This window comes from Suillus bovinus (assembly GCF_016758785.1).
Source record: "Suillus bovinus strain UH-Sbo-P2 chromosome Unknown EDB93scaffold_1, whole genome shotgun sequence".
Taxonomy (NCBI): Eukaryota; Fungi; Basidiomycota; class Agaricomycetes; order Boletales; family Suillaceae; genus Suillus; species Suillus bovinus.
Genome location: NW_024542057.1, coordinates 938,851 through 963,950, shown reverse-complemented (window position 1 = coordinate 963,950; position 25,100 = coordinate 938,851). Strand labels below are relative to the sequence as shown.

Genomic DNA, 25,100 nt, shown 5'->3' with positions numbered 1-25,100 from the left:
GAGACTTGCAAGTTCCCACATTCGACAACGACCGACCTCAAGACCTTCAAGGTAAGAATCCTATCCGCCGTGTAGACACTCCTGAACATATATTTCCATCCCCTAGGTGAGCGCGGAATATTCATGCCACTTATTATCAAGCTGAACCCGGCGCGTTCTGATAGACTTTGTAATGGCCACCTTCTCATCGACACCCATCATTATTGATGGCAAGGGTCACCTCCTTGGTCGACTGGCCTCAATAATCTCCAAACAGATTCTCTCTGGCCAGAAGATTGTTGTCGTGAGGTGTGAGGAGATCAACATTTCCGGTAGCTTCTTCCGCAACAAGGTATTTGGCTATTTCATTAAACCAGTCAATGAACGAGACGCATACACTTAATATCCAGCTGCGTTACCACAACTTCCTCCACAAACGCCATATTGTCAACCCCAGGAAATCTGGGCCTTTCCATCACCGTGCCCCTTCCAAAATTCTGTTCCGTGCTATTCGTGGTATGACTCCCCACAAGACTCCTCGGGGTGCTGCCGCTCTTGAGCGCTTGAAGCTCTTCGAGGGTGTTCCACCACCATACGATCACAAAAAGCGGATGGTTGTTCCTGAGGCTTTGCGTGTGTTGCGGTTGAAACCCGGCCGGAAATACTGTACTGTTAAGGTTTGTTCAATCGTTCAATCGTATCTCTTGGATGACAAATAAAAATTAATGTAGCGCCTGTCGCACGAGGTTGGCTGGGGCTACAAGGATGTTGTGGACCGTCTTGAGGAGAAGAGGAAGATCAAGGCAGAGGCCTTCCACCAGCGCAAGGTACGTGAACTAAGCAAGCTCCATCGAACAAGACTGACTGAGACATGATACATAGATTACAGCACTGAAGTTGCGCCAAAAGGCAGTTTCGGATGCCGCGCCATCCTTTGAGAAACTAACGACGCTGGGGTACTAGTTGGATGAGAGACTACTTCATCTTCTATGTGCTTGCGTTACTTTATGTTATGATGGTTCCCATAAGACATGCATGTAACTATGCGATCTCTGCTGAGCTGGCGTTTTTTTTATGACGATGAACCCCCACCGAAAACACTTGCAACAGAGATGTAGTTTTAGGCATGCATATGATACAATCTGAAGGATAATAATTGACTTTGACAACAGTTTGGGAGAGACGACCTTAAACGAAACGTCATCAGATGTGGCTGTGTGATCGGACGGTAGCGGTACCCAAAAAGGTATCGACGACGGTGGCAAGTTTTGCCAACAAGTTTCGTTTCTTTGCATCTTAACCTCCATCATCGTCATTTAAATAAGTTCGGTCTTCTTCACCTCCATCCCCCTTCACTTCTCTCTCCCTCCCTTTCTTTTCGCTCATAATGTCTGCTGAATCTCCAGTTCGACACGCCTCTGGTAATCTCATCTTTTTATCTAGGGGTGATCTTTACAACTCACGTTTTAATGTCACATCAGTTTCTCCGCCAGGATCACGTTCATCTTCTCCAAATAATGCTCATGACACATTAACTCTTCGTGCTCTTGTTAACACAAAGGAAGCTGGCGTCATCATAGGCAAAGGCGGGAAAAATGTCGCTGATCTTCGTGAGCAGACTGGCGTCAGAGCTGGCGTCAGTAAGGTTATCCCTGGTGTACACGAGCGCGTCCTTACCGTTGGCGGATCTGTGGAAGCCGTTGCAAAGGCAAGTTAACACAAATATATACTCGGCTTAGCGCTCACACGTTGTGGCTCCTGGCTCAGGCGTACAACCTTATAATCTCCCAACTTGTGGCATCCAGCCCATCACCCATCTCCCTATCATCGTCATCGCCTCATACCTCAATTCGTCTTCTAATTTCTCACAATCTCATGGGTACGATAATAGGCCGCAGCGGTGGCAAAATAAAGGCTATCCAGGATGCTTCGGGGGCGCGCATGGTGGCATCAAAGGAGATGCTCCCACAATCAACCGAGCGCATCGTCGAAGTACAAGGCGCACCTGATTCGATCGGTCGTGCCATCGAGGAGATTGGCAAGTGCTTACTGGAAGATTGGGAAAGGGGTCAGGGCACCGTTCCATTCCATCCTGGTGCTGGTGATGCCACCTCAGGTACGAGACGATCAGCCAATGGCTATTCGGCTGGAGCTCGCAAGTCCAATGGAGATGTAGCCCGACGTTCACCACCACCCTCGCCCCATTCACCTACCGTTGCACAATCAACAGCCAACCTGCGCACACAGAACATATCCATACCATCAGATATGGTTGGATGCATTATTGGTCGAAGCGGAAGCAAGATTACTGAAATCCGGCGGTTGTCAGGGTCCAAAATTTCCATTGCCAAAGCTCCACATGATGAGACGGGTGAGCGGATGTTTACCATCGTCGGTACTCCGGAGGCCAACGAAAAGGCTCTTTTCCTGCTCTACAACCAACTCGAAAGCGAGAAGGAGAGGAGGGTCGGTAGAGAACAGCAGCAACAAGAGGAGTAATCTGTTATACACACAATTCGGTGTTTGTTTTCGTATTGGAGACTGCTCAAAACTGGAACTGCGTCCCTACTCGCACTCGCGTACCATATGTATCATGTCCCATCACCACGCCACTTCTTGTCTTGCTGTTGTCAGCATACTGTCTCAGCCGTACTCTGTTTTGCGCATCATCTCACGCCATCTGGTACACCATGATGATACTGTCCTCTTACCCGCCTGTGCATTCGTCTCCTTCCGTCCAAAACTCTCTTACATCGTGTTCATATCTTTCTCCCTTCGCCTTCTTGCCTCACTCTCATGCCTGTATTTCCCCTCTTCCCCTCTCGTAAAAACTCGTCGCTCCCACTGTCATGCGTTACATACAGCACATTGTAGTACACATACTCACGGACGATAAATCTATGCACGTATAAGTACATGCTGTTATACATACATATCGTTGTTCATCATTAGATCACGTGTGAGCAATTTTCGGCGCGTATGTCGGCTGCCACATCCTCTCGTGTCATTTGCTCTTCAAAGCAAGTTGCGAATTTAGGCAGCTATGAAACATGGAGTGGCCTTTCGAAAATTCTCGAGGACGTCCTCACATCGGAATTTAATGCTACGGTAGGAAAACAGGTTCATTTTTGGTTACCCTGGCGTTGAACATACCATAGGAATCTTGTGACTTCCCTCTTCGAACACGAGCAGATTAGAACAACATTACCCAAGGCCAAAGACACCGCCAGGCTGGCAGAGAAGGCAAGATCACATTTTTATCTCTTGCAGTCTGCTTACCCGTGAATAGATCATTACGCTCGGGAAGAAGAACAGCGAGACTTCGTATCGCCAGGCCCAAGCATTCATCCTGAAACCTCCGGTCCTTCCTAAACTTTTCACCACCTTCGCCGAGCGTTATGCAAACAGGCCAGGGGGCTACACGCGAATTCATAGGCTCGATAATAGAGCCGGAGACAATGCACCCATTGCTCTCCTTGAGCTCGTCGACAATCCCCATGACTTCAAATTGGAGATGACTGCACGTGCAGTAGGGCGGGAACTCTTGAATGAGAAGCTTCGGTGGAACTCACCTCGCGGTGTCCTCAACAGCGGTGTCCCACACGCAGAGATTGCCATTGCAAAAGAGCTGAACTTGGGTGGATTTGACAGCAGTGAACTACGGTCAACGACGAGGCGCAATCTTCAAAAAGTCATGAAGTATCGAGGTCGAGAGGCATTAACAGAAATAGGTGCCAAGGCTTCAGCTTATATTGTAAGATTTCAATTGTTGTCACTGTTCTTTACCCTGATTATATGCGAACACGCAGGAAACCATGTTGGCCAAGCCAGTCGCCGAAGCTAGAATGCAAATTCGGGCTAACTCCAAGGAGAAGGAGAAAGCTCGGAGACGAGGGAACCCTAACTTCGTGGGCAACTTCCCAGTTTTGCCAGCCCGTGCAGGTGTTGCATCACCGGGAGATAGTCGGCCTGCTATGCGGCTCGTTCAAGGTGCACTCGGTCGGCCCGCTCGTTGGAGGGGTAGGCATGCACTGGCATGATATCATACCTCATGCATGTTTGATTACAATCTTAGGTTCTAATTCATGCATAATATTCGAGCGTATAACTCTTCAATCTTCTCCAGATATGCTCATCATGTGAATTGTTGTGGTATGTGATCTTCGTACGATTGTAAGGACTCCTCATTCTCTACACCACGAACTAATACTTCTGGTCAAACGCACGATCTACTCCGAGTATCGTCGGTGCGAAGAGATTGTACTTTTCGCATCCGGGACACGCAAATACATTCCCTTGAGCACGTTTCTCGTGATATTTCACACTTTCACATACATCATGCGTCACCGTTGTCACGCCTCGTTGCACATTCTGATGGGCCTCAGCTTTGTCTCCCGCTCGCCTCATTCCTTCCTTCACGTATCCTCAGCTTGGTTTTTGAGTCACCCACGAATGTATATAGTTCAGGTATGTACCCTTTTAATCGACACAGAATTACTCAGTGCATCTTTGCTCCAAACAGACTTGGATCCGATCATTTTCAAGACCATCTGCCTCACTTCGTAAACTGTACTTCATGCCTTCAAACGTGCCTCCTCTCTTCACGCACTGATCTTCGAACTCATCAATACGCTTACATGCTGTGCACGATGCATCAATCGTGTCTTTAGTACCCATTGACCTTTCGCTCGCATGGCATCCCTCTTCATGTCCTCCCCGTAGTGTTAGGCCAGCATCCCCACCGTATCCAAATGCCTAGTGATCCGCACAGCAGGACACTAGAAACACAGGCAACTGCACAAGCATGGATGGCTATACCAAGGCTCTAAGCTTCATCGTGAAGTGTTTCATGTATGATCAACGTAACGACAACACAAATTTAGCATGCCGATTTTTTCCTCGAGCACCACGACTTCAACATAATATGCGTAAAAACATGATACATCTGAACAATACTACTAGAGACGTATGAAAAAAATTACTAATGATACCAGACGCCGACGCTTTACTCAACGCACCCAGTCATCGACTTGACTGAGCTTCGGAGCTCCATCGGAAGGCGGTGAGGAGAACCGAGTTTCCACAAACACTTTCGTAACACCTGCTACACGTTTGTCAAAAGCGGCATACAACTTCGCCATGTCTTCCAACCGTACGCGATGAGATATCATGCTGAAAAACTCGGTGAAGTGAACCACCTGAAGCAGGACGAAGAAACTCACAATTTTGGGTCAAATTTGCCTGTCATGATGTAGTCGTACAGAATTTCTTTCCAGTACTTGTGGACTGGCGCTTGACCGTTGCCGATAAACCTCACCCCTTTCTCCATGAGCGCACCGATGTTAAAGCCGTTGGTAAAACCAGTATATGCAGCGCTAAGCCCGCATCGACCCATCTTCCTCACAGACATGATCATCTCGTTCGCGATCTCGGGGACATCAGTCTCAAGCATAAGCATCTTCATCCCTCTGTGAAGTAAGGTCTTCGGCTCGTGGAATGTGCCTGAGAATCTTTCAAACAATGGAACTGTATGCATTTATGGCAGACTCACCACAGTCAAGCGCGACGTCAAGTCCTCCAGGAACCATCTCATGGATCTTCTGACTAACGTCCTTGACCTTGCCAAAGTCAATCACTTCGCAACCCTGTTCCTTCGCACGCTCCAGACGCTCTGGAACTCGGTCTATAGCGATGATGCGAGATGCTCCCTTCAATTTTGCCCAACGAGCGCAGCATTGTCCAATCGGACCAAGACCCTGCTTGGAGTTAGGTTGAAAATACGACAGAATAATTATGCTAACCCATATTCCGACCGTGTCACCTTCCTGCACGCCAGTATCAACGACACAATGGTAACTGGTCGGGAGAACGTCAGAGAGGTACAGAGCCTCTTCGTCTGAAACATTATCTGGGATAGGAAGAAGGTTGACTTCGCCCAAGGGCACGCGGACATATTCTGCTTGGCCACCAGGGAAACCACCTGTAAAGTGGGAGTATCCAAAGAAGCCAGCATCGCGTGTTCCATACATGTAATTCTGCAGACTAGTAACGAGAATATTAGTACGTCAGTGTGAAACAAGAGCAGGTTACAGACGTTGAATTGTTGGTATTGTCGCATAAGGATGAGAGTCCCTCCTTGCAATACCGACATTTTCCGCATGCGATTTGGAAGGATGCAACAACGCGTTGACCTATGGTGAGGTTTTTGACATTGAGGCCAATCCGATCGACAACTCCCATAAACTGGTAAGCATGTGGGCACTGAGTAATTTGTCTTCAAAGAAGATGCGATGCGGACCTCGTGGCCCAAAATATCACCCTCCTGAAGGGCCATGATTTCCCCGTGGTATAGATGTAAATCTGATCCACAAATAGTCGTGCCTGTTACTTTAACAATAACGTCATCCGGTTCTGTGATGTCGGGGATAGGCGCATCGATGACTCGAACGTCTGTCGCACCGAACCATGCGAGGGCTTTCATAGTTGAGCCGTCTTCACGATATTTGTATTCCGGCTGCACGACAGTAGGCGACTTCCCCAATTGCTTGATATGTATTCATCAGCGGACGTAGATGAGCATCCCACGCAGACCTACCGACTGTGCTATGTTGGCGGCGGCTTGCATGTTGTGTCAGGAGGTTGAAAGGCATCTTGTCCGGGATTTAAATATGCATCCTTGGCCATGATGCAATGGATTTCATACATATGACGCTGGGTATGATCACTCTCACGTGATGTATTGTCCAAGCATATAGCAGCGTACAGCCTGCAGCATCATGATGGGGGCGGATTACTATGTCCGGCAAACACTTGCGTATTGCACCACCCACACCGGCATGTTAGTCCGGCCGACATCCCCACCTTATCTTAAGTCACCGAAAAACTTCACGCACTGATTTGTACAGGGCTTGAAATACAGCATTCACATCTATATCGCTGCCCAAGAAGATCGATGAAGTTCCACTCGCCGAGGACGAGCCGGTGCAGGTTGATTACCCTTAATGTGTCATCGAAACAATGTCGATTGCGCAATTTGGAAGGACGACAACAATAAATATTTGATTGCTTATCATCCTACGGCGTGAATTTCAATTGCAAGATGAGGTTTACCAGCAACAATAAAGAAATAAATTTACGTTACGAGATTACGTGCAAATGCTGATTGGTATCGTATGAAGGCTGGTGCCCCTCAGGGTATAGTATCTCGTCAAAAGGGCTCGCTTCACTGGTTAGCACGGAGGTAAGACTAAGACTTGACAGTGGATATGGTAATTACTTACAGCATCATTCCAAACATTGAACCGATAATCCCGCCATACTCGGTCAACGGTGACGCCGCTGGCGGGTGAACCCGTAGACCCACGTAAAGAAGCCCATGACGGTGGGCTAGCAGCAAATAGATGCGATATTTCGCACTGAATGTCTCGCCAGCTTCGTGCACTGTACACAATATATGTGAGAAACGAGCGACATATTTGCAGTGTATACGCACCTCACGTTGGCAACCTTGGAATGTGATTTGAGAGCATATTTGTACATGGAACCTGCCTCGAGGACCAGGGTGAGGCTTTCTCCCGGGTGTAGCAGAACAACTGCGCTAGTATTCCGGTCATAATCCCGCAGTAACTGGATCGTTGCGCAGTCATGCGTGTCGTTTGTGAAGTCGAGTAAGACTTCATATGGTTGTGTGATTGCAGGCATAGTTGTGAAACGGAAAGTTACGGGAGCTCAGACTAGTGTCGATAAGTAGAAGTCTTTTGGGATGGGGATTGGAGAAAGAAGAAAGGAGGACCAGACAGAATAGCAATATTAATCGACTTGAGGATGACACTTCACTCGGAGAAGCGTTGATGCGCGGGCCTCTTTTGTTTGCCTTACGGCACGCGGTATAGTCGTGCCCAAACACTGCAGTGTTTAGACGTCAAATTTGGACTGTCGAATGATCAGGGCAACAAGAATGCGATCCTGAATGAAGAGATGCAAGTTACGGTGATCTTATGTAGCTTGGGCAGCATGAAGTTCCTGAAGTAAGGCAACGGTGACTCAAGAACAAATAAGTAGAGTCAGGCGTGTTGCCACGTTTTGCTTGTTTTATTGTCCTCGTGCGGGGGAATTGCGCAGGTATTGCGGCCTCCGATGCTTGCGAACATGCCAGTCCAGGATCGGAAGCAGGGAAGGACAGATCCATGCTTAAGTGGTGAGGCTTGCGGATTGATGGATCGTTTTCCCTCCAAATGTCAACCTCGGGATAATCTGCTGATCAACTTGACTCACGCCTTTTTCAGCAATTTATAATCATAACCAATATTTTACTTTTACTACTGATGGCTTCACAACCTTGGAAACCTTCACAACATGTCGACAGAACGTCTCTCTCTACGAGACTTGCCTTACGACGTTCGTATCCTCGTCTATCAAGCCATCCTGGACAATCACCTGCGTGTGAATCAAAATCAGCAACCCTCCAATAACCATATCCGTATCCTTCATACCTGCAGGCAGATCTTCTATGAAGCACGCGCAATGTTCCATAAGTATGTCTCCCTGCGAAACGATTGGGACGTGGATCGCTACCTCACTTATCTGGATTCTGAGCCCAAAGCTGCGCCCATAGTTCGTTGGGCTGATGTTGCCAACGATGGACGTGTCTTGGAGAGTACACACGGCCAGGTATGTAATATTCTCTTCGTGTGCCTTGGACAGGGGTGTCGTTAAATTAGCCATGTCGTCATTCTCTAGATTGGCCCAGCCTCTCGGTTGTATCTCGTATTAGCAAAGTTCGTATCGCTGGAGAAATTACGAGTTTTCAACATTCATCGTTATTATCCCAATACGATCTCATGTAGGTGAGATACTATTGTTATATCTGCTGGTGTCATTGTACTCAATCCAATGTCATATCCAAGGTATCAACTGAACTTCGAGGGAGCCTTGTTTCCCGCTGCAAAGGGTCATAAGCCCCTCTTGCAAGCATATGAACTTCACCTGGATCCGTCCACAAGGGCAAATCCTTTCCAAACAATCTCCTCGGACCGCATCTGTTCGCTGCGTTTATCAGGAGATTGTCGTTTCAAGAAAACGTCTTTTCCTGCCCTGCGCCATCTCACCATCCGGGCCGTCACAAGCAATGCATTTGACCAGATACGTTTCAACACAAGTTTTCCCAACTGCCAACTCGATTCCTTCATTCATGCACAAGGTCATCGACTTGGTTTCGAAATTAGAAACGTCCATCTGGAATCTCTTGTGGCGGGACCTGGGTCACGCCTTCGTAAACTCGTCCTATTGGGCAGTAGCCGACTCTCGAGTGCAGCTATCGCTTCATGCCTCCGCAGTTTGCCCACGTTAGAGTACTTTGCTCTCTCATTGGTGACTGTAAATGAGCTGCGTGAAAACTTTATTCTAGCTCTGGGTCCCTCGCTCCAAGTGCTCAAGTTACAAATAACTCATGCGTGGTATGCAGTACCCCTATTCGAAGAAGAACGAGTTATTTGTGATACGATAGAGGATACAATTCTGCTTCGGCACTTGCCTCACAAAGTGGCATATGTCTCATTTCATAGTCAGTTAATGACCGAGCATGGCCGACAAGATAGGTGGAGAAACATTGCCGCTGCACAGCACATATCACTAAAGATAGGGCCCTGGGAAGACGACGAAGAAACATGACTTTGGAAGTAGGCCAAGAGATACCACGTCAATATATATAGTCGTAGAAATAGATGAGTCCACATAGAGGAATGTGTCGCTATAGAGGTATACTACAGTCTTCAGATAAACGTTCACGAATGGAATCAGAGAATTTTCTTCTGCTACAAGAATGTGATGGTTTTGGCGTTGGGCGACCGAGGGACCCTTAAGCTAAGAAAAAGGAATCAGCTTATAATGCTAACACTAATTAAGAGAACCGACAAACCCGCTCATTCAAGTCGACCACAAACGGCGATTGTGATGAGCGACCGAAGGATCAATACACACCGGGATGAGTGGGTGCAGGTTGCACAGCTGGACTATCAGCGCCGTAGTAATCATCAGCATATGGAGCAGGCTGAGGGCTGTGTGTGCTCAAAGGGGCAGTTCGTGTCGATTGCTGCCGCTCAATTTGCGGCTGAGGTTCAGGGAGATAGGTCGGCGTAAGATGAGATTGACCATCGGCGTATCTTTCTTTCTGTAAAGGAGCATTCGCAGTTGATGCCATACTTGCGTGTCGCAAATGACCGCGGCCATCCTCATATTCGGCAGATGCTCTATAATCCCAAGGATCACCACGATCAGTCATCGGAATATTATCCGTCAGTGGCTTCGTGGTATCATTGAGAGCGTCGTACTTTTCGTAATCCCGTGTTTGGGCGGTCCCGTAAGATGAAACAACAAAGAACAGATATGACTGTAGAGCAACGATCAGCTGTTTGCTGGATAATTAATCGATAGGCAAGTCACCTGCACAAGAGCAAAGAAGACCCAAGCACCGGCCATCAGCCCGACGTCAATCCAGGTAATGATGCCGCAGACGGTTTGACCCTCGGTAGTATTGCTACCGTTGGATGCTGTAGGATAGTATTTCTTCTCGCAGTTGGTCAAAGCAGTTGAGTGACGAGTGGCTGAGAGTATGACCCACGCCGCAGCAATTGCAAAAGCGGCAAGGGTGATGAGGGAGTGAAGAGTGGCATAGCGGCGGAAAAGTATGTGTTTTTCCTGATGCAAACTTCAGCATCAGCAACTACATTATAAGAACACCATACCTTAAATACACCTATGAAGCCAAGAACTTGAATTGCAGCGCCCACGTAGCATACTATTGCAAGGAGCGTCGGGGCGTATGAAGGAGTTGCTGCTCCAACAACTACAGAGACAGGTTATATACTAGAAACCAGGGGTAGCAGCCACTTACTGGAAGGCGTTCCAACAGAAAGGGTGCCTATGATAATTCCAAGAGAAAATTGTTCGATCAACGTGGTATATATGCCAGCTTTGACCAAGGGGATTGCGCAACAGCAATACTCTCTAGCTTTCATTTTCGGCAGTACAACCCGGGGATGAGGTCAACCTTGAAGGTAAACGCTGCTTGGTAGGATCAAGCTATCAGTATTCTCCGGTTAATTTACAGGATTGTTAATTACCTTGGTGGTTGGTTAAGAGAAAGGAAGCAAGTTTGCTTTGGTGCGCAGCGATGCCAAGTCTTACACTCATCGCCACATATCGCTCCGACCCAACATAGAATTCTCCCACGCCATTCTGCCGCTTTAGCTGAGCTCCGGACAAGTACTCTGCCTCCCCCCCAGCTCTTACTCGAATTACTGTTACAAGGCCATGGTTCATATATTTTCCGTTTCTTTACTCGTCATGTTGGCGGGTCTTGCTTCTGCAAGTTCTCCTCCGTCACAAGAAGTTATGAATCAGCCGGTACACACAATGGAGGGTTGGTCATGGTCCGATTGTGGTGAGACCTGTTTGATAAAAGTGCATGAGCTATATGCTAAGCTGCTTCAGGCTCCCCAACAGACGCCGTTCAGTTGAAATCAATAAGCCTCTCTCCCGACCCACCTAAGCCGGGCCAAGACCTGACAGTCACAGTTGTGGCGACTGCTCAACAACCAATCGAGGTTAGTTTTCTTATTATCACATTCTGCAAAACATCACGTCTATTCGCAGGATGGAGCCTTCGCCGACGTTGTTGTGAAACTTGGGCTGATCAAACTTCTCTCGAAGACGTTTGATCTCTGTGAAGAAGCGTAAGTCGGTTGGTGGCTTTTTCCTGGATTTTGATTGAAGTCAGATATAGACGCAACGCAAACGCATCTATCCAGTGTCCAGTCAAAGAGGGTGATTACACTGTAGTCGAGACGGTTGCATTGCCAAAGGAGATCCCTCAGGGTGCGCACAAGTCTGTATATTATAGTCAATCCAGTCACTGAATCTTTTGCAGCCAAATTCACTGTTGCTGTGAAAGGTTATACCGCGGACGAGCTGGATATGCTGTGCTTGGATCTTAAAGTCGATTTCATGAGGAATCCCTTCCCAAGACTAGGGTGGTAGATTGCAGCTACCTTCATCTCACAGCGATAGTCTACTACAATATGCTTAAACTGGATTACGTATACAGTCGTTTCAGTTTTTATAAGGACGATTCACAGAATTAACGGGTTGGCATATGACCTTGCAAGCAAGATAAGTGAACTGAGTCATGTGACAAATTTTGCCGAAGCATTTGGCAAGATCATAGTAAAACGCGTTTTCCTTCATTCTCGCTATAAGCATAATGCCAAAGAGCTCCAAAAAGAAGAAGGAGAAAGCGGTCGACTTCTCGGTGAGCTTCATCCATCCGACCATTTGTATTCATTAAACTTGACGAACAGAAAGCTAAATTGAAACTTGGTAAAGGCAAGCAGCTACCAAGCAATGCGGTGGATACTTCATTCAAAGCTCGTAGTGAGTATTTGATTCAGTTGCAATCGTGGGCCGGGATATATCTCATGGCCAAAGGCATTGTACTTCCCACCCAGAGTATTGCTGTGGAGAAGGATACTGCACTTCCTACCACCAGGCGGAAACAGTCATTCGATGACCTCGTTTCGCTCCTGAAACACTACAATGCGAATACACGGAAAGGTATGTGTCATTCGCCTGCAACGCTAAAAGCTTATTGAATTCACAGATGCTATCTCAAGCTTCCGGGAGTTGTTTGAATTGCATCCTGACATTGTAGAATCTTCGATGACCATACTACTAGGGGCTTGTGTCCGCTTGATCGGAGACGAGGTTTGTCCAGTGATGCGTTCATGGAAATGAAATCTAACCATCTACAGGATGCAGGCGTCCGAAAAACACTGCTTTCATTTTTGAGCTGGCTGCTGCCTCTTGTTTCTAAGGTGATGTATTATGTGACTTACCGTGATCACTCAAATGTTTAAGCTGTTTTTTTTATGCAGGAGGACCTGATCCCTCACGTTCCATTGCTCATTCTTTTCACTACATCAGCCCAGACCCATATCTTCCCAGAAATCAGGATTGATGCTGTGCGATTCTTAGACTTGTTTCTCGAGTTAGTCCCAGAAAGCGTAGTCGATGGCTGGATTCAAGGAAATCCTGGACACGGAAAAAGAGTTTTAGAAGGTTACTTGGGAATATTGAGCGCAGGAACCAAATATGGTGACACCGAAGGTAAGGGTTACAACGCTTCTCAAACTCATGTAACTTCTCATCCCACAAAGGCGAAGTAAAGGCAACATCGACTGCTAGTGTGGTTCTTTCGTCGCAGGTATGACCAAACCGTCAAGCATGTTACAGGATTAATACTGACATGCATTGCAGTCGAAGCTCATCGTACTGAAGTCACTTTCGGCATTCCTCACTCATGCGGTATCGCGACAACTGCGACCGTCAAATCATGCAACTTCTAACCTGGACCCAGCCGCAGTCACATTACCAACGTGGTTCCTCGCTCCTTCTTTCCGCTCTGCTCGGCCATTTAATGCTTACCAACGATTATTCCAATCTGAGTTGGTTGATTGTCAACCTCAGCTGGACGCTGGGCACCTTCGCGAAGACTTTATATGTATGCCGAACTTCACGACTGGGCCATTAGCCACAGCTTGGTCTTTAAATGACCTTTCTGATTTATCACTTGCCCAAACTGAATCATTGACGCATTTAAATAGTAATACTTCATCTCTCATCGTACGTCACCGATTATCCTCATCATCTAGTCTTTCATCAACGCCACATGATCCATAGCACTTGGCTCAAACGCTTTACTCGACTCTACTAGCTTCGTATCTTGATTGCGCCCCCGTTGTCTTTTCACCTAGCGCGAATCCTCCTGAAGCAGAGCTCAGCCTTCTTACCGTGACGGCGCGAATCATGAGGACGCTCTATGGATCAATATTGCAAGACAGGTTCTCCTTGAGCCTCGCCGAGGAGGAAACCCTGTGCGACGAGCTACGCACCTTGCTCGGTTATATGACAGGGTACTTTCCATTCAGGCCTGCGCGCCGAGAAATCAAGGTAATGATTCGTCAATCTGTATAGAGATTCCCCAGCTAATTACAACTAGGTGGAACATGCATTCCAAGAATTGAATGTAATCTACTGCGAACTCACAGCACTATTAGTTCTTGTATCCTTCCGCCGACCAGCAGGAGATATCTTGCGCAAAGCCCGTTTTCCAACTTCTCGATCAAACGTTTCTCATGTCAAACATGAGGGCAAGTTAAACTTACAGGCTGGCCTAGTCAGGACATACGTCACTCGTCTTCTGCTAGGGGAAGATCACTCTGGGGCACAAATATCAAGGCCGCTAATCCCGACGATGTACATCGCGCTGCTACCCACGATATGGGCTCTCCTAAACCAGCCGAAGGAAAGCCACACGCGAAGTCAAGGCGAGGCCCCAACAGACACCGTATTATCCGCGATGCTCGATCAAGCGATTAGGACGACATCGAACTCTGCTGTTAAGGCTCTCACTGTGGAATTTGTAGCACGGATTCTTTTGGTATGTATTTTCCCTCACCTCTTGATAATACGAATAAATGATATCACTTCAAGCTCGAAACAGAGGCAGACTATTGCGGACATTTCGATGTGCGCGACACAGGGGAGCAGGATAAATTTCGAGAATGGATATTGCACCTCCCAAAGACGCTTTGGGAGATAGGTACTCACGACCTGGCTGCTTCCGAGGTAATCTTTTTAGCCAAGTTTATTGCCATTTTTTTCAGCTGACCGTCCCGGCTCTAGATAGTCATCCGATCATTATTACGTCTCCTCCAACGTGGCTCCATCATGATCAAACATGAGGTGCGTCCTTGATCGGAACGACGGGCAATTGACGAATGTGTGATTCCGTCCCTTTGTGTGATTATAGGAAATCATCGGATTGCAAACCCGCCTCACACCCTTTTTCATGATAACGCATCCTGTTCGCGGTCGGCTTCCTGGCCCGTTCACCAAAATCCCCACTTCTTCACTGCTTATCCGAAGGTTAGCGGTGGACCTTGTAGTTACGATTCTCTCGGTCTCAGCAGGATCGGAGAGGGAAGAGAAAAAGAATCTTATGATTGCAGTGGATAGTGCAGTATCAGGTACCCCCGAGGAATCTTATTGGCAGCAACTTGTGACAGCAACAGGGCTGTCGTGAGACCTTGCGATGCGGCAGTGGTTTTTTTTTACATCACATGGTCCGACTGCTGCGCTGCAAGGATAACATCGTTCGAGACCGCGGGGATACTGCGCGTTTTCGTTGGCGTGATTTGATGTATGGCAACGTTTTTTTCAAGGGAGCCTGTCAGTCACAGCCTTTCAGCAGACTTTACCGAAAGGACCAATCACATTACCTACATTCATGTGGTAATTACAATGCTTGCACAACGGCATCGATGCGGAAATGAAAGATCATACTCGATTAATCTAATTCCTCGATTCTAGGACCGAGGGCAGAAGTATCGGGCATGAGTCGCTGAACTACTGCTGCGCCGAAATATGTTCTAACGGCAGTGCGGATGCGAAAACTGATAGCCCGATTTCGGATGCCGTGTGATAAGATTTAGATGGCGACGAGTCACGACCACTCGGGGTTTACATGTTACATAGCAGGCATCTATATTCCACTTTATTATACAAATTACACAATAAGACCTAAACCAAAGCTAGGCCTGCCAAGAAGAAAAAGCACTGCAAGCAGGCAACAATCGCTCATTCCAGCCCATCAACTAGGTATATAGAAATCAGCCAGTGATCTAAGTACGTAGCACGTATGTGTGGGTATGCGGGAATAGCAAAATCGACAGCGATCCCAAGCTCTCTGCTAGCAGAGAGACGTCCGGCGTGAAAGCAGTCAGAACATATATACCTTGAACCATTTGACCGCAAGAATAACGAATAAAAACATAGCAGACATTATATGGCCGTTTGTCGCGGAAGCATAAAGGCGTAACGAGAGCGAGACGTTTAGCTCCAGGACCAGTCGATGTTGATGCGCCCCAATGACTCATCCGCAAGTGTGCTGAATGCAGCGGGGGAGAAGTCAAGGTCTCTAAGCGCACAGGCCGTGCACCGGTCAGTGATCTTAACTGTTACAGTCTTGCCCTGGTCTGAACTAAAGTCAAAACATGATCGATAAAAAGAGACAGAGGGACTTACAAGTAGCAGTAACTTGCTTGTTGCAGAGAGGGTTGGTGTTGGGGTTCACACCATCATAGTCACTAGTTCACCAAATAAGATTTCGACTAGGAATGGAGAGTATGATACTCACGGGTAGGCATCAAATAACAGGTGAGAGACAGCAGCAATGTAGTCACTGTCGGTATTTGTGATACCACAAGCACCAAGACCGGTCTCGTAGTACGTGCCTACCATAAGAAATGAGCCGAGAACGGGACAATGATGAAGAAAAAGTTACCCTGCCCAGCGTTGATGCCACTGAGGTACCCATCCGGAGCACCACCACTAGATGCAGAGGTAGTCTGCGCAGCCTCGCTGGTGGTACTGGGGGAAGGTGTAGGCGTGGGTGTAGGTGTGGGCGTAGGTGTGGCCGAAGGAGTGGAAGCTTCGTGAGTTACCCCCGAAGCGGATGAGGAATGGGCAGAGGGGGTTACAACAGGTGATGGAGCAACGTTAACCGGGACGCTTGTAGCAGAAACGGAAGCGAAGGCCGATGTCGAGGAAGAGGATACAGTGGAGTTACCAGATGATTTAGGTACGCAGCGTTTGTTCAGGGCACGCTGACGTTTGGGAGCCGGCAGAGCATCGACTTGACTATCGGTGACTGCCTGTACGTTGACATGGGTAAGAGCGCGACGGTGATTGAAAACATCGCTGGAGATGTGAGGGGAAGTGAGGGCAGCAGCCGAGAGCACAAGAGAGAGAAAAGCAAGGCACTTCGTGATGGGAGCCATTGTAATGAGCGGGGGGAGAAGATTCTTGCTGGTTCGACTGGAAGGATCGACGGGTGACTTTATAGTAGCAATACTAGCTATTAAAATAAAGATTGTGGACAAGAAAAGACAGCCGACCACCAGGGAAAAGAAAGAGCGATGAAGAAGAAGAAGCAAGGCAAACACCAAGTAATGTGTAAAAGGTAAAGAAAATACCCTCAGTTAAATACCCATCCCATAATCTATATTAGGTAATTAACAAGTATCCGTTGTCCTGCACCCTGTTTTTTTTTGTCAGGTACCAACAATGGCAGGTCACACACACTGCCCTAAACAATGGCGTGTAACCTTCGCATTGTTTTTTTTTTTTGAAAAACGCTAATCCATCATTGGTTAGCCCCTGTAGAATACAAGGAAATTTATACACCAGAGCTAGCTTTGGCTGCATACATCTTCACTAATCCCGTACCTGCAATGCTCTCAAGACTCTTCGCGTAAGCATCCACCTGTCCTAGTAAGAGCATGCTCTCCAACCGGCTCGGCTCAGGCGGGATCCTGAACAACCTGCTTACATCTTCTTCAGGTAGTGCGTTCAATCCCTGCGCCACCCGTCGCGCATTCTCCTCTTTCCGTTTCGCAACATATGTCTCCGCACGAAGCTTTTCCCGTGCGATTTGCCTCGACAAATACGCAACATTGCCTTCTTCTGTCCGGTAATTATCGATCGCTTCGGCGACTTGTTCCAAATTCTTCGTCAGTCCCACATTGCCTATATCAAGCACTGAATAGGACGGAGGTATCGCTGACGTCGTTGCCACCCCCGGATGAGCATCCGAAAACGTGGAAGTCGAGGGAGTCGCAAGCGTGTTCAAATACGAACTCAGAAGCGCGTTTGTCCTGACTCTTAGCGGAATCTCTTCAAGTATGGAAGCGAAAGTTAATCGATGGCTAATCAACCTATAAATCTCACTCAGTTAAATCGATCGAGGAGCATGATCAAAATGAGAAACATACCCGGCTGTACTAAAATTAGCTCTCCTGTAGGCATCCATGAATGCTGGCGTCAGCTTGAATGCACGGAATGACGCATTTCCGCGTGCTGTCTGTGAGATATCTAAACCTCCTCGTTAGCATGTGGCGTCTGCAGGTAGAGCCACGTGACACTACCATGAACAATAACAACACCGCCATGTCTAAGCCTATCTTGGTGGATTGCTTGTGTATCTATCAGTGATTGATTGAAGAAAGCACCAAGTGAGGTTGCTTGGTAAAACCCTACGACGTTGTCATCTCCTTGAACCTCTTTTAGCGATCGCAGCATGGATTGCTGGTAGCGGGCTACCATCAGCAACGTTTTGTCAGTGCTTACGATCCGTGGAGATAGTAACGGGGGGCCCACCAATAGATTTCGTCGCCTTTTCATCATCATCATTGTGATGGTTCGGTAATGCAAACGAGTTGGACACCTCGAGGATGCCATCAAGATCAAGGCCTAACAGAAGGCCATGCGCGGTTGTCGAGAATGCCTCACGACTGTGTTTCAAAATTTTGGTAATAACCTGCAATTCAAGAGTCAGTATAACATAAATATAAGTCCAACGCAAAACTTCGAAAAGTAGAAGTAGTAGAACCGTTCATAGGTAAATGATGGGATACAGGGCTCAGAGACGATCCACAAAATTACGCACTATCCCATCAAGCTGGACGCATGTAAGAGGTATCTCAGCCTCGATGTCGATCGCCTTGGACATGGATGCAGGGATGGCTTCATACGTGGGGGCTGCAGGTGTTGGTGCGGCCTGGGGGGCGGGAAGTGAGGCAGCCAGAGCTGCAGCCATCGATGGAGCGGTCATTTTGGTTTCCTATGTAAATGGTTTCTGATGGGTCTATGATTTGGACCGAGATGCTACTGTAGTCCTGCTTCAAACGATGGTCGAAGGCAGCCGAAAAATGTTCAACGCACACAATACGTTTATGTAAGCAGCGGTGGTGAGTTATTCCGCCGCGGTGAATGGCTTGCCTTTACTTAGTGCCGCCAGCTACTACTCACCATTCGATGTCTGTCTTCGGGATGTCTCGCTCAGGGAGAATAACGTTGTTGCTCATTATTGATGTTATATTCTTCTTCATTGAACTCATTGCAGGTAAGTTCATATTCTGTCTTACACTAGTAGGACCATTCTAAGAGCTAAACTCGCAGGTTATGCTGTTGGTTCACTTGCCCTTGTCGCCGACAGCTTTCACATGCTCAAGTCCGTATTCCCTCAACCTACACTGACATGTAGCTAAAATCCCTCAACAGCGATGTGATAAGTCTTGTGGTTGCTCTCTACGCCATTAAGGTATGGTGTCAATCGCATCAGGCCATTGCATAATGCATAACCTCTCTTTTGTCTTTGAGTTGTCACAAAAAAGTGCCAACGATTCTAGATATTCGTATGGGTGGCACAGAGCCGAAATTCTCGCTGCTCTTGTCAATGGGGTTTTTCTCCTTGCGCTTTGCTTCTCCATTACAATGGAAGCCTTGGAGCGCTTCTTCAGCACACCAGGTGGGCTAACTCCATATGTACTCTAGAACTTCTCACCATTCGCTCCCGCAGAAATTTCCAATCCTCGTCTCATTGTGATCGTAGGGTCATTCGGTCTAGCATCAAATATTGTTGGCCTCTTTCTCTTCCATGGTCAGTTCTGACGTCATCACCATCCTTATCGCTGCTCAGATGTCACCACTCTATGTCTAGAACACAGTCACGACCATAAGACCTCTCCGACCCCAACACGTTCTTCGAGCACCTCCCAGTCAGAACAAGCTGTAGACGATGATGTCACTCCCAGGAAGATATCTGGACGGCCTGATAATCATGAGCGCTCTGGCTCATATTCGTCGATGTTTGGACACCCCTTTGCGACGCGTGCGTCTGTCGTGCAAGCTGCTCAGGACATCGCATCCCCGCCTCCGCACACGAGGCGATTGAGTACTTCCAGCCACGTGTTCGACGAGCGCCTCCCACTCCTCGGATCCGAAATAACCGTAGCGCCGTCTTCTAAGAGTAACACAATCCACCATCATGGTCACGCGCATGGCTCTATGAATATGCGTGCCCTAGTATTGCATGTGTTAGGCGATGCCCTAGGGAATGTCGGAGTCATCGCTACCGGCTTGGTCATCTGGCTTACAGAGTGGAAATACAAATTTTACTTCGACCCTATCATTAGTCTTGTGATCACTGCCATTATCTTTTCGTCTGCTCTGCCATTGGGTACGTGCATTTTCCTATCTGTATCTTTGGCATCGACTCACCTGTCTCAGTCGAGAGCGCGTCTTTCATTCTCCTTCAAGGTGTACCGCCGGCTATATCCCTAGACGATGTCCGGGAATCCATTCTGAATGTAGATGGGGTTCTTTCCGTCCATGAATTGCACGTGTGGCAACTCTCCGAATCCAAAATCGTCGCCTCTGTACACGTGATGGCATCACGAAACCATGACTTCATGCCTGTTGCAGCAGAAATTAGAAAAGCTCTTCATTACCACGGTATACATTCTAGTACTATTCAACCCGAGTACCATACTCGCCACCCAAACATATTTCCAGAAGACCACTTGAGGGTGCGTGCTTTACGTCGATTATAGTTATCCCCATTTGACTGATCACCCCCAAGACATCCATGGATTCATCGTGTTTGATACTGTGTCCAGCGGATCAAAACTGTGATCCGGTAGAAAACGCTTGCTGCCGTGAGTCCTTTATCTATCTTTCATACCATCGGCTTGCACTTACCTTGTGTTGCCAGCTCCGCCCACACTAGGCGTTTAAAAAACGTTTACCCATGCGTGTAGCACCACTACTATGTCTATTTATGCGTTTCAGACCCTGGTATATATCAAGATATTATAAGCCACTGGTATATACGGAATTGGTTCTGACGAGTATGTAATGCAAGGCCGTGTAGAGGGCAGACAGGAAGACGTAATTATATTTTCACAAGATAAATTATCATGAAGTTTTGTCTACATTATTGCAGCCCTTTACATCACAAATGCAGGAAAATTGGTGACGAAGGCAGGGGATGATCCCAGACGCTGCAAAATAGTTGCACTAGTAGACGAACTGTGCTTCTGCGCTCGGAGATCAGCTGCAAGCCGCCTTGCGACAGCAGCACTTGGTTGACCGAGCACAAAACGCTGCTCTTCACACACCGTTTGCACCGCCCATTCAATGTGTAGTGCGGCGGTGAGCGCGGATGAAATGATTGTCACCAGGAGCTGTGTGTTCATACCCTTTTCTGTTGCCTGCTGTTGGTCTATAGCCGTAATGAGGTAAGGGAGAACGTTGTACATAGATATCGGAAGGAGGGGTGGCGCCGATGATAGCTGACGCGGCATGGCTAAAACGAATGTCGCTAAACGTCTGCATGTTTCCATCTCCCCTAGACTGGAAGCGACACTGAGCTCTGACCAGAGTAGATCAAGGAATTTAGAGGGTGAAGTGGCGGAGAGACACCGTGTAACGTCGATGCGAGGAGCCTTGTGGCGCCGAGCTAACGCGAGTGCCTCGCGGATCTCTTGCTTTGGGAAGTCCATCCATCTGGTGGCAGGGCTGATCTGATGATCCTCCAACGCTTTGCAAGATGCTGTGTCAGATGATCAATTGAGCTGGCAGGAGGAAACGATTACTTCCAAGTTATTACTCACGGTCTTTGTTGACTCCGAGGGTTTGGAAGCACGTGGCTCGTATAACGCTGATATCCAGAGCTGGACTCTGGGGGAAAGCTTGGATCCGTTTACTTGATAATAGTCTGAGACAGCTCGGACTACAAAGACGGCGGACAACGATAGGACAATGGGCAGAGCATAAAATATTTTGTACGATTGCGAGGTGAAATGGAGCTACAAGCCTGCAGTGAAAACGTGTCGACAATGAATTCATTTGAGACTGGTGTTACACTTACGCTCTGTGCCCAATTTCAAATAACATGGCATGAATTACGCCAACGAGTGTCCACCGAAGCAACGGCCCAAGGAAATATGACATACCGGTTTGCAGCGTGTCGTTGTCAAGTCGGTTTTCCTGGCGAGCCAGGGCCGCCTGCGAGAATAATGTGGCGGAGATTTGCAGGAGAATTTGGGGTTTTGTTGTACTACACGGAAATGAGACATAAGTTCCATCGTAAAGGCGGAAACACATTACCGGAGTAAGGCGTCGTCGATCCCTTCGCTATTGCTGTCAAAAATTGCTTTGTACCAAGTGGCAAATGCGGATTTGTGTTCTAGGCTTAATTCATCCAGCTGATAAACCCTCGAAGTGCATCGGAGAAGTTCTGTGCGGTACATCTTTCCGTCTTTGATGATTGGCGATGAGATCTTGACAAAGAATGTCAAGGAACAATCGTATTCCGATGACAGAAAACATACCCGGAATTTTGCCAAGACCATCTCTGCAAATAGAACTATATCGCCCAAATGGCTCACTGCAGTCTGTGGATCACCTATGAGTCGTTGTCAGCACGAATGTCGTGAACTTCGGTGGCGAACATACCAACTGTTTCGCAATCGTACTCCGAGATTATCTCCAGTGCATTACAAATCAAGTATGAAATCTTGAGATGCAGTGATAGTATCTCTAAGGCGAAGTCATGGTGGTACAATGTCCGCGTTAGGTGACTCAAATGCTCAAGATCCAGAGACGTAGAGTGTGACGTAAATCGCTGAAAGGTGCCTGATTAACAGATGAAATCGATCATGAATGGCCTCGCAATTACTTTCTGAACCACAGCAGCAAAACAATGGTGGCTGCCAGGTTCTTGGCGAATCTTCTCCAGCAATGACAAAGTGTCTTCTGGACTTGAATCTAGAGTGAGCTTTGAATCCAGATAAGTCTGCAGGTCTCGTCATCATTAGCAAGGAAGGTATGGTGTGACGATTTACTTCTATGGAACAGCCATGATCAAAAGCTTCTGACTGTAAACGTGTCCTGGGGTCGTTTACCATCATGGGGTCCATCGAGACCGCGAATGTATAGTCAATAATCCCAACGGCTAGAAGTTGTTGAATGAATTCGCCAATGAGCGATTTATGCCTTCAGAATGAGATATTAGCACAAAGGATGCGGAACAACGATCAAACATACAATGTGTTATTGTCCTGACCGGAATCGTGTCCTTTGCCTTGTCGGGCTACAGTATCACATTGCGTCAGTAAATCAGACCTTTGAGATAATGATAACAATGCAGCATGCATTGCAGCTCGCTGATGGAGTCGTAGTTCATGCTAAGCCTTCCCGACTTTGCCAAAAAAAAAAATGCTTACCCAATCCGCCTCCGTTGTTCCATGAGCTTCAAGAGTTTTTTCGAGGGCAAATAGAAGCCGCGGAAGCTATGGACCATGAGTTGGTGGTAAGCTGTACTGATACTCGCCGTGGGCTTGCGCTAAAACTTACACGGCCAACTACAAATGCTCTCCACAGAGAAAAGGAAGATTCATGACCATCTTTAGCAGAGCTTTGAGCGACGCAAGTCAGAGCAGCCACAAGTAGCTGTGTACAAAAAACATTTGGGGCCCATGACGTCCACCGCAATGTGCCTGTCATTACTGCAACAGCTTCTAAATCACTTCCTGCTCCAAAATCACAGGTACGGCATGCCACCTACAAAGGATAAGTGGTGCTCGAGTTATAGCCTCGAAATACGTACAAGACTTTGCAATAACAGACCACACGTGACGGTGTCAGTTTCAACATTGACGCCAAGCACGTCATTTTTTCCCATAGTCAGCTGCATAGTGTGCAGCATCTGTGCATCTCTGACGGCTTTTGCGTCATCTCCCATGAGCAAGCTCAAAGATAACACGAAGCCCTCGAGTATCTGCCGGAGTTCCTGCGGAAGGCGCAATGACTGCAGCACATCATTCGCATCCCCGAGATAAATCATAGCTTGAGCAGCTGTTAACTGCGACATGTCAGTGACACAAGACAGCAGCAGGGTCGCGAGTTCAGAAGCTGATACAGTAAGATGATGGAAGTTAGAAGGGGGAAGAGAGTGGGCAATCCGCAAAAGAGCTAGTGCATCTTGTACTTTGGAAAGCACAGAAACTTGAGAGTCCGTCAAGAGGATGATGGATCCTGCGGGCGATGATCCTGATGTGTAATGTGTATTAAGAGCTAGACGGCAAAGCATATCCAGAGTAGACCCATTCTGAAGTTCCGGATCCCGAGCAGCGCGTATAAATGTGGAAACGAAGACCGCATTCGAAAGTAATGATCTGTCACTCAGAGCAAGCTGAAGGTATTCGCGAAGGGTAGGGTCTGCGGGGTACAAACGATAAAGTTCAAGGATAGTATCTGTTGATCACGTATTCAATTTAGGGTCTATATCCTCGGTGTGCAGGCCACATACTGCTAATAGCGGTGCTAAAGCCGACATCGACATCCTGTTGCTGTACAAGCAGTTTGCATAATCCTAACCACTGAGAAGCTCCAGTACACCATTATAGCATGTACTACATGATAGAAACTACTCACCTGTTGCGGAGATACCCCGCATTGAAACGAGTTCCTCGTCAACTCAGCGAGCGACATGCTACAGGCAAGAACTACTGTGGCCGCCCTTGCTTGATTTGTGCTGATGTTCCACGACCTGTTCAGTGGAATTCTGCGACAATATAAAAATCAAGCAGCGTAAGGATTTATGTGCATGGACAATAGCCTACTAATAAATCGAGCAGTGTCTGAGGAAATATTTGTGGCTGTGTATTATGGGCGCTTTAGCGCAATTTCCTGTCTTGGTAACACCGTGCGACCAGTTGTTTACTCAAATTCGCAACGGCCCCAAGTTCCTGTGTACTCACTCATTCTGATGTCTATACCTCTACTGACCTCTAACCCTATTCAATTCGGTGCGTTCGTCCCAATCTTAGGATATGGACTCTCTTGCGTTAGATACAGGTAGACGAACAAAAACTAGAAAAAAGAAAAATACAAAGTGCGAATCACAGGGAAGTCAACAACATCAAAACGATGATGAGCTTGCAGTCGGTGGCTTTCACGATGGCGGTCTACATCTCGCGCCAAAGTCTCGAGGCGTTGCGACTCAGAGTCCTGCATGCGCAACACGATGAGCGGCTACTAATTCAGCCTCACAGAAAGGTTGAGGAAGGATCTGATTGGAGAAATGACGCTGGAGAAACCTTTAAGACCTTGAAAATGACTAGATTAGAAACAGAGTCAGCGTCACAAGTATGCACTGGCAC

General features: G+C 47.5%; 13 protein-coding genes across 13 annotated transcripts; 7 read left to right on the top strand and 6 right to left on the bottom strand.

The window, feature by feature from the left end:
- The first annotated feature begins 1 nt into the window (after position 1).
- Positions 2 to 1,150, top strand: EDB93DRAFT_1112652 (60S ribosomal protein L13a). The gene is made up of 5 exons (XM_041448152.1): positions 2 to 106; positions 165 to 331; positions 390 to 656; positions 711 to 806; positions 862 to 1,150. The coding sequence occupies exons 2-5, from the start codon at positions 173 to 175 to the stop codon at positions 940 to 942; spliced, it is 603 nt and encodes a 200-aa protein (XP_041313688.1). The 5' UTR covers positions 2 to 106; positions 165 to 172; the 3' UTR covers positions 943 to 1,150.
- A 30-nt stretch (positions 1,151 to 1,180) lies between these two features.
- Positions 1,181 to 2,953, top strand: EDB93DRAFT_29504 (cytoplasmic protein). Its single transcript, XM_041456003.1, has 3 exons — positions 1,181 to 1,400; positions 1,461 to 1,687; positions 1,747 to 2,953. The coding sequence occupies exons 1-3, from the start codon at positions 1,367 to 1,369 to the stop codon at positions 2,476 to 2,478; spliced, it is 993 nt and encodes a 330-aa protein (XP_041313687.1). The 5' UTR covers positions 1,181 to 1,366; the 3' UTR covers positions 2,479 to 2,953.
- Position 2,954: 1 nt separating this feature from the next.
- Positions 2,955 to 4,168, top strand: EDB93DRAFT_29538 (ribosomal protein L17). Its single transcript, XM_041456006.1, has 4 exons — positions 2,955 to 3,087; positions 3,138 to 3,222; positions 3,269 to 3,733; positions 3,789 to 4,168. Exons 1-4 carry the CDS (start codon positions 3,023 to 3,025, stop codon positions 4,017 to 4,019), a joined length of 846 nt encoding a protein of 281 aa, XP_041313686.1. The 5' UTR covers positions 2,955 to 3,022; the 3' UTR covers positions 4,020 to 4,168.
- A 673-nt stretch (positions 4,169 to 4,841) lies between these two features.
- Positions 4,842 to 6,871, bottom strand: EDB93DRAFT_29736 (chaperonin 10-like protein). Its single transcript, XM_041456012.1, has 7 exons — positions 6,575 to 6,871; positions 6,278 to 6,523; positions 6,074 to 6,222; positions 5,781 to 6,021; positions 5,531 to 5,735; positions 5,202 to 5,481; positions 4,842 to 5,151 (listed from the first exon to the last, which is right to left on the bottom strand). Exons 1-7 carry the CDS (start codon positions 6,602 to 6,604, stop codon positions 4,989 to 4,991), a joined length of 1,314 nt encoding a protein of 437 aa, XP_041313685.1. The 5' UTR covers positions 6,605 to 6,871; the 3' UTR covers positions 4,842 to 4,988.
- Positions 6,872 to 7,201: 330 nt separating this feature from the next.
- EDB93DRAFT_1237198 (uncharacterized protein) lies at positions 7,202 to 7,680 on the bottom strand (the record flags this gene model as incomplete). The annotated part of the gene is made up of 3 exons (XM_041451395.1): positions 7,202 to 7,225; positions 7,260 to 7,419; positions 7,472 to 7,680. 3 exons carry the CDS (start codon positions 7,678 to 7,680, stop codon positions 7,202 to 7,204), a joined length of 393 nt encoding a protein of 130 aa, XP_041313684.1.
- A 218-nt stretch (positions 7,681 to 7,898) lies between these two features.
- On the top strand, positions 7,899 to 9,642 carry EDB93DRAFT_1260793 (uncharacterized protein; the record flags this gene model as incomplete). Its single annotated transcript, XM_041454179.1, has 3 exons — positions 7,899 to 8,667; positions 8,719 to 8,825; positions 8,886 to 9,642. Coding segments are annotated over exons 1-3 (1,197 nt in total), but the record flags the coding sequence as incomplete, so codon positions are not given.
- A 304-nt stretch (positions 9,643 to 9,946) lies between these two features.
- Positions 9,947 to 10,994, bottom strand: EDB93DRAFT_1074177 (uncharacterized protein; the record flags this gene model as incomplete). The annotated part of the gene is made up of 4 exons (XM_041445073.1): positions 9,947 to 10,366; positions 10,420 to 10,674; positions 10,722 to 10,822; positions 10,871 to 10,994. The coding sequence occupies 4 exons, from the start codon at positions 10,992 to 10,994 to the stop codon at positions 9,947 to 9,949; spliced, it is 900 nt and encodes a 299-aa protein (XP_041313682.1).
- A 164-nt stretch (positions 10,995 to 11,158) lies between these two features.
- On the top strand, positions 11,159 to 12,134 carry EDB93DRAFT_1217230 (ML domain-containing protein). Its single transcript, XM_041451080.1, has 5 exons — positions 11,159 to 11,419; positions 11,470 to 11,582; positions 11,632 to 11,711; positions 11,762 to 11,853; positions 11,906 to 12,134. The coding sequence occupies exons 1-5, from the start codon at positions 11,290 to 11,292 to the stop codon at positions 12,013 to 12,015; spliced, it is 525 nt and encodes a 174-aa protein (XP_041313681.1). The 5' UTR covers positions 11,159 to 11,289; the 3' UTR covers positions 12,016 to 12,134.
- Positions 12,135 to 12,210: 76 nt separating this feature from the next.
- On the top strand, positions 12,211 to 15,605 carry EDB93DRAFT_1112631 (uncharacterized protein). The gene is made up of 14 exons (XM_041448151.1): positions 12,211 to 12,286; positions 12,336 to 12,408; positions 12,463 to 12,588; positions 12,635 to 12,738; positions 12,786 to 12,848; positions 12,909 to 13,140; positions 13,191 to 13,237; positions 13,291 to 13,656; positions 13,714 to 13,983; positions 14,033 to 14,473; positions 14,527 to 14,661; positions 14,719 to 14,778; positions 14,846 to 15,235; positions 15,284 to 15,605. Exons 1-13 carry the CDS (start codon positions 12,239 to 12,241, stop codon positions 15,116 to 15,118), a joined length of 2,238 nt encoding a protein of 745 aa, XP_041313680.1. The 5' UTR covers positions 12,211 to 12,238; the 3' UTR covers positions 15,119 to 15,235; positions 15,284 to 15,605.
- EDB93DRAFT_1112626 (RlpA-like double-psi beta-barrel-protein domain-containing protein-containing protein) lies at positions 15,555 to 17,069 on the bottom strand. Its single transcript, XM_041448150.1, is given in 5 exon segments — positions 15,555 to 16,070; positions 16,120 to 16,181; positions 16,232 to 16,328; positions 16,379 to 16,485; positions 16,498 to 17,069. The coding sequence occupies 5 exon segments, from the start codon at positions 16,872 to 16,874 to the stop codon at positions 15,928 to 15,930; spliced, it is 786 nt and encodes a 261-aa protein (XP_041313679.1). The 5' UTR covers positions 16,875 to 17,069; the 3' UTR covers positions 15,555 to 15,927.
- EDB93DRAFT_1112622 (translation initiation factor 3 subunit 3) lies at positions 17,070 to 18,840 on the bottom strand. The gene is made up of 5 exons (XM_041448149.1): positions 18,542 to 18,840; positions 18,253 to 18,412; positions 18,021 to 18,191; positions 17,868 to 17,967; positions 17,070 to 17,810 (listed from the first exon to the last, which is right to left on the bottom strand). Exons 1-5 carry the CDS (start codon positions 18,704 to 18,706, stop codon positions 17,273 to 17,275), a joined length of 1,134 nt encoding a protein of 377 aa, XP_041313678.1. The 5' UTR covers positions 18,707 to 18,840; the 3' UTR covers positions 17,070 to 17,272.
- EDB93DRAFT_28826 (cation efflux protein) lies at positions 18,591 to 20,776 on the top strand. Its single transcript, XM_041455980.1, has 10 exons — positions 18,591 to 18,829; positions 18,893 to 18,997; positions 19,054 to 19,105; positions 19,156 to 19,195; positions 19,255 to 19,402; positions 19,454 to 19,534; positions 19,595 to 20,113; positions 20,164 to 20,462; positions 20,516 to 20,591; positions 20,648 to 20,776. The coding sequence occupies exons 2-10, from the start codon at positions 18,910 to 18,912 to the stop codon at positions 20,668 to 20,670; spliced, it is 1,326 nt and encodes a 441-aa protein (XP_041313677.1). The 5' UTR covers positions 18,591 to 18,829; positions 18,893 to 18,909; the 3' UTR covers positions 20,671 to 20,776.
- On the bottom strand, positions 20,508 to 24,429 carry EDB93DRAFT_1260764 (mediator complex subunit Med5-domain-containing protein; the record flags this gene model as incomplete). Its single annotated transcript, XM_041454178.1, has 14 exons — positions 20,508 to 21,487; positions 21,549 to 21,751; positions 21,806 to 21,994; positions 22,045 to 22,217; positions 22,269 to 22,342; positions 22,393 to 22,561; positions 22,616 to 22,732; positions 22,782 to 22,932; positions 22,984 to 23,102; positions 23,163 to 23,228; positions 23,293 to 23,499; positions 23,546 to 24,192; positions 24,248 to 24,317; positions 24,373 to 24,429. 14 exons carry the CDS (start codon positions 24,427 to 24,429, stop codon positions 20,883 to 20,885), a joined length of 2,847 nt encoding a protein of 948 aa, XP_041313676.1. The 3' UTR covers positions 20,508 to 20,882.
- Between the last annotated feature and the right edge of the window lie 671 nt (positions 24,430 to 25,100).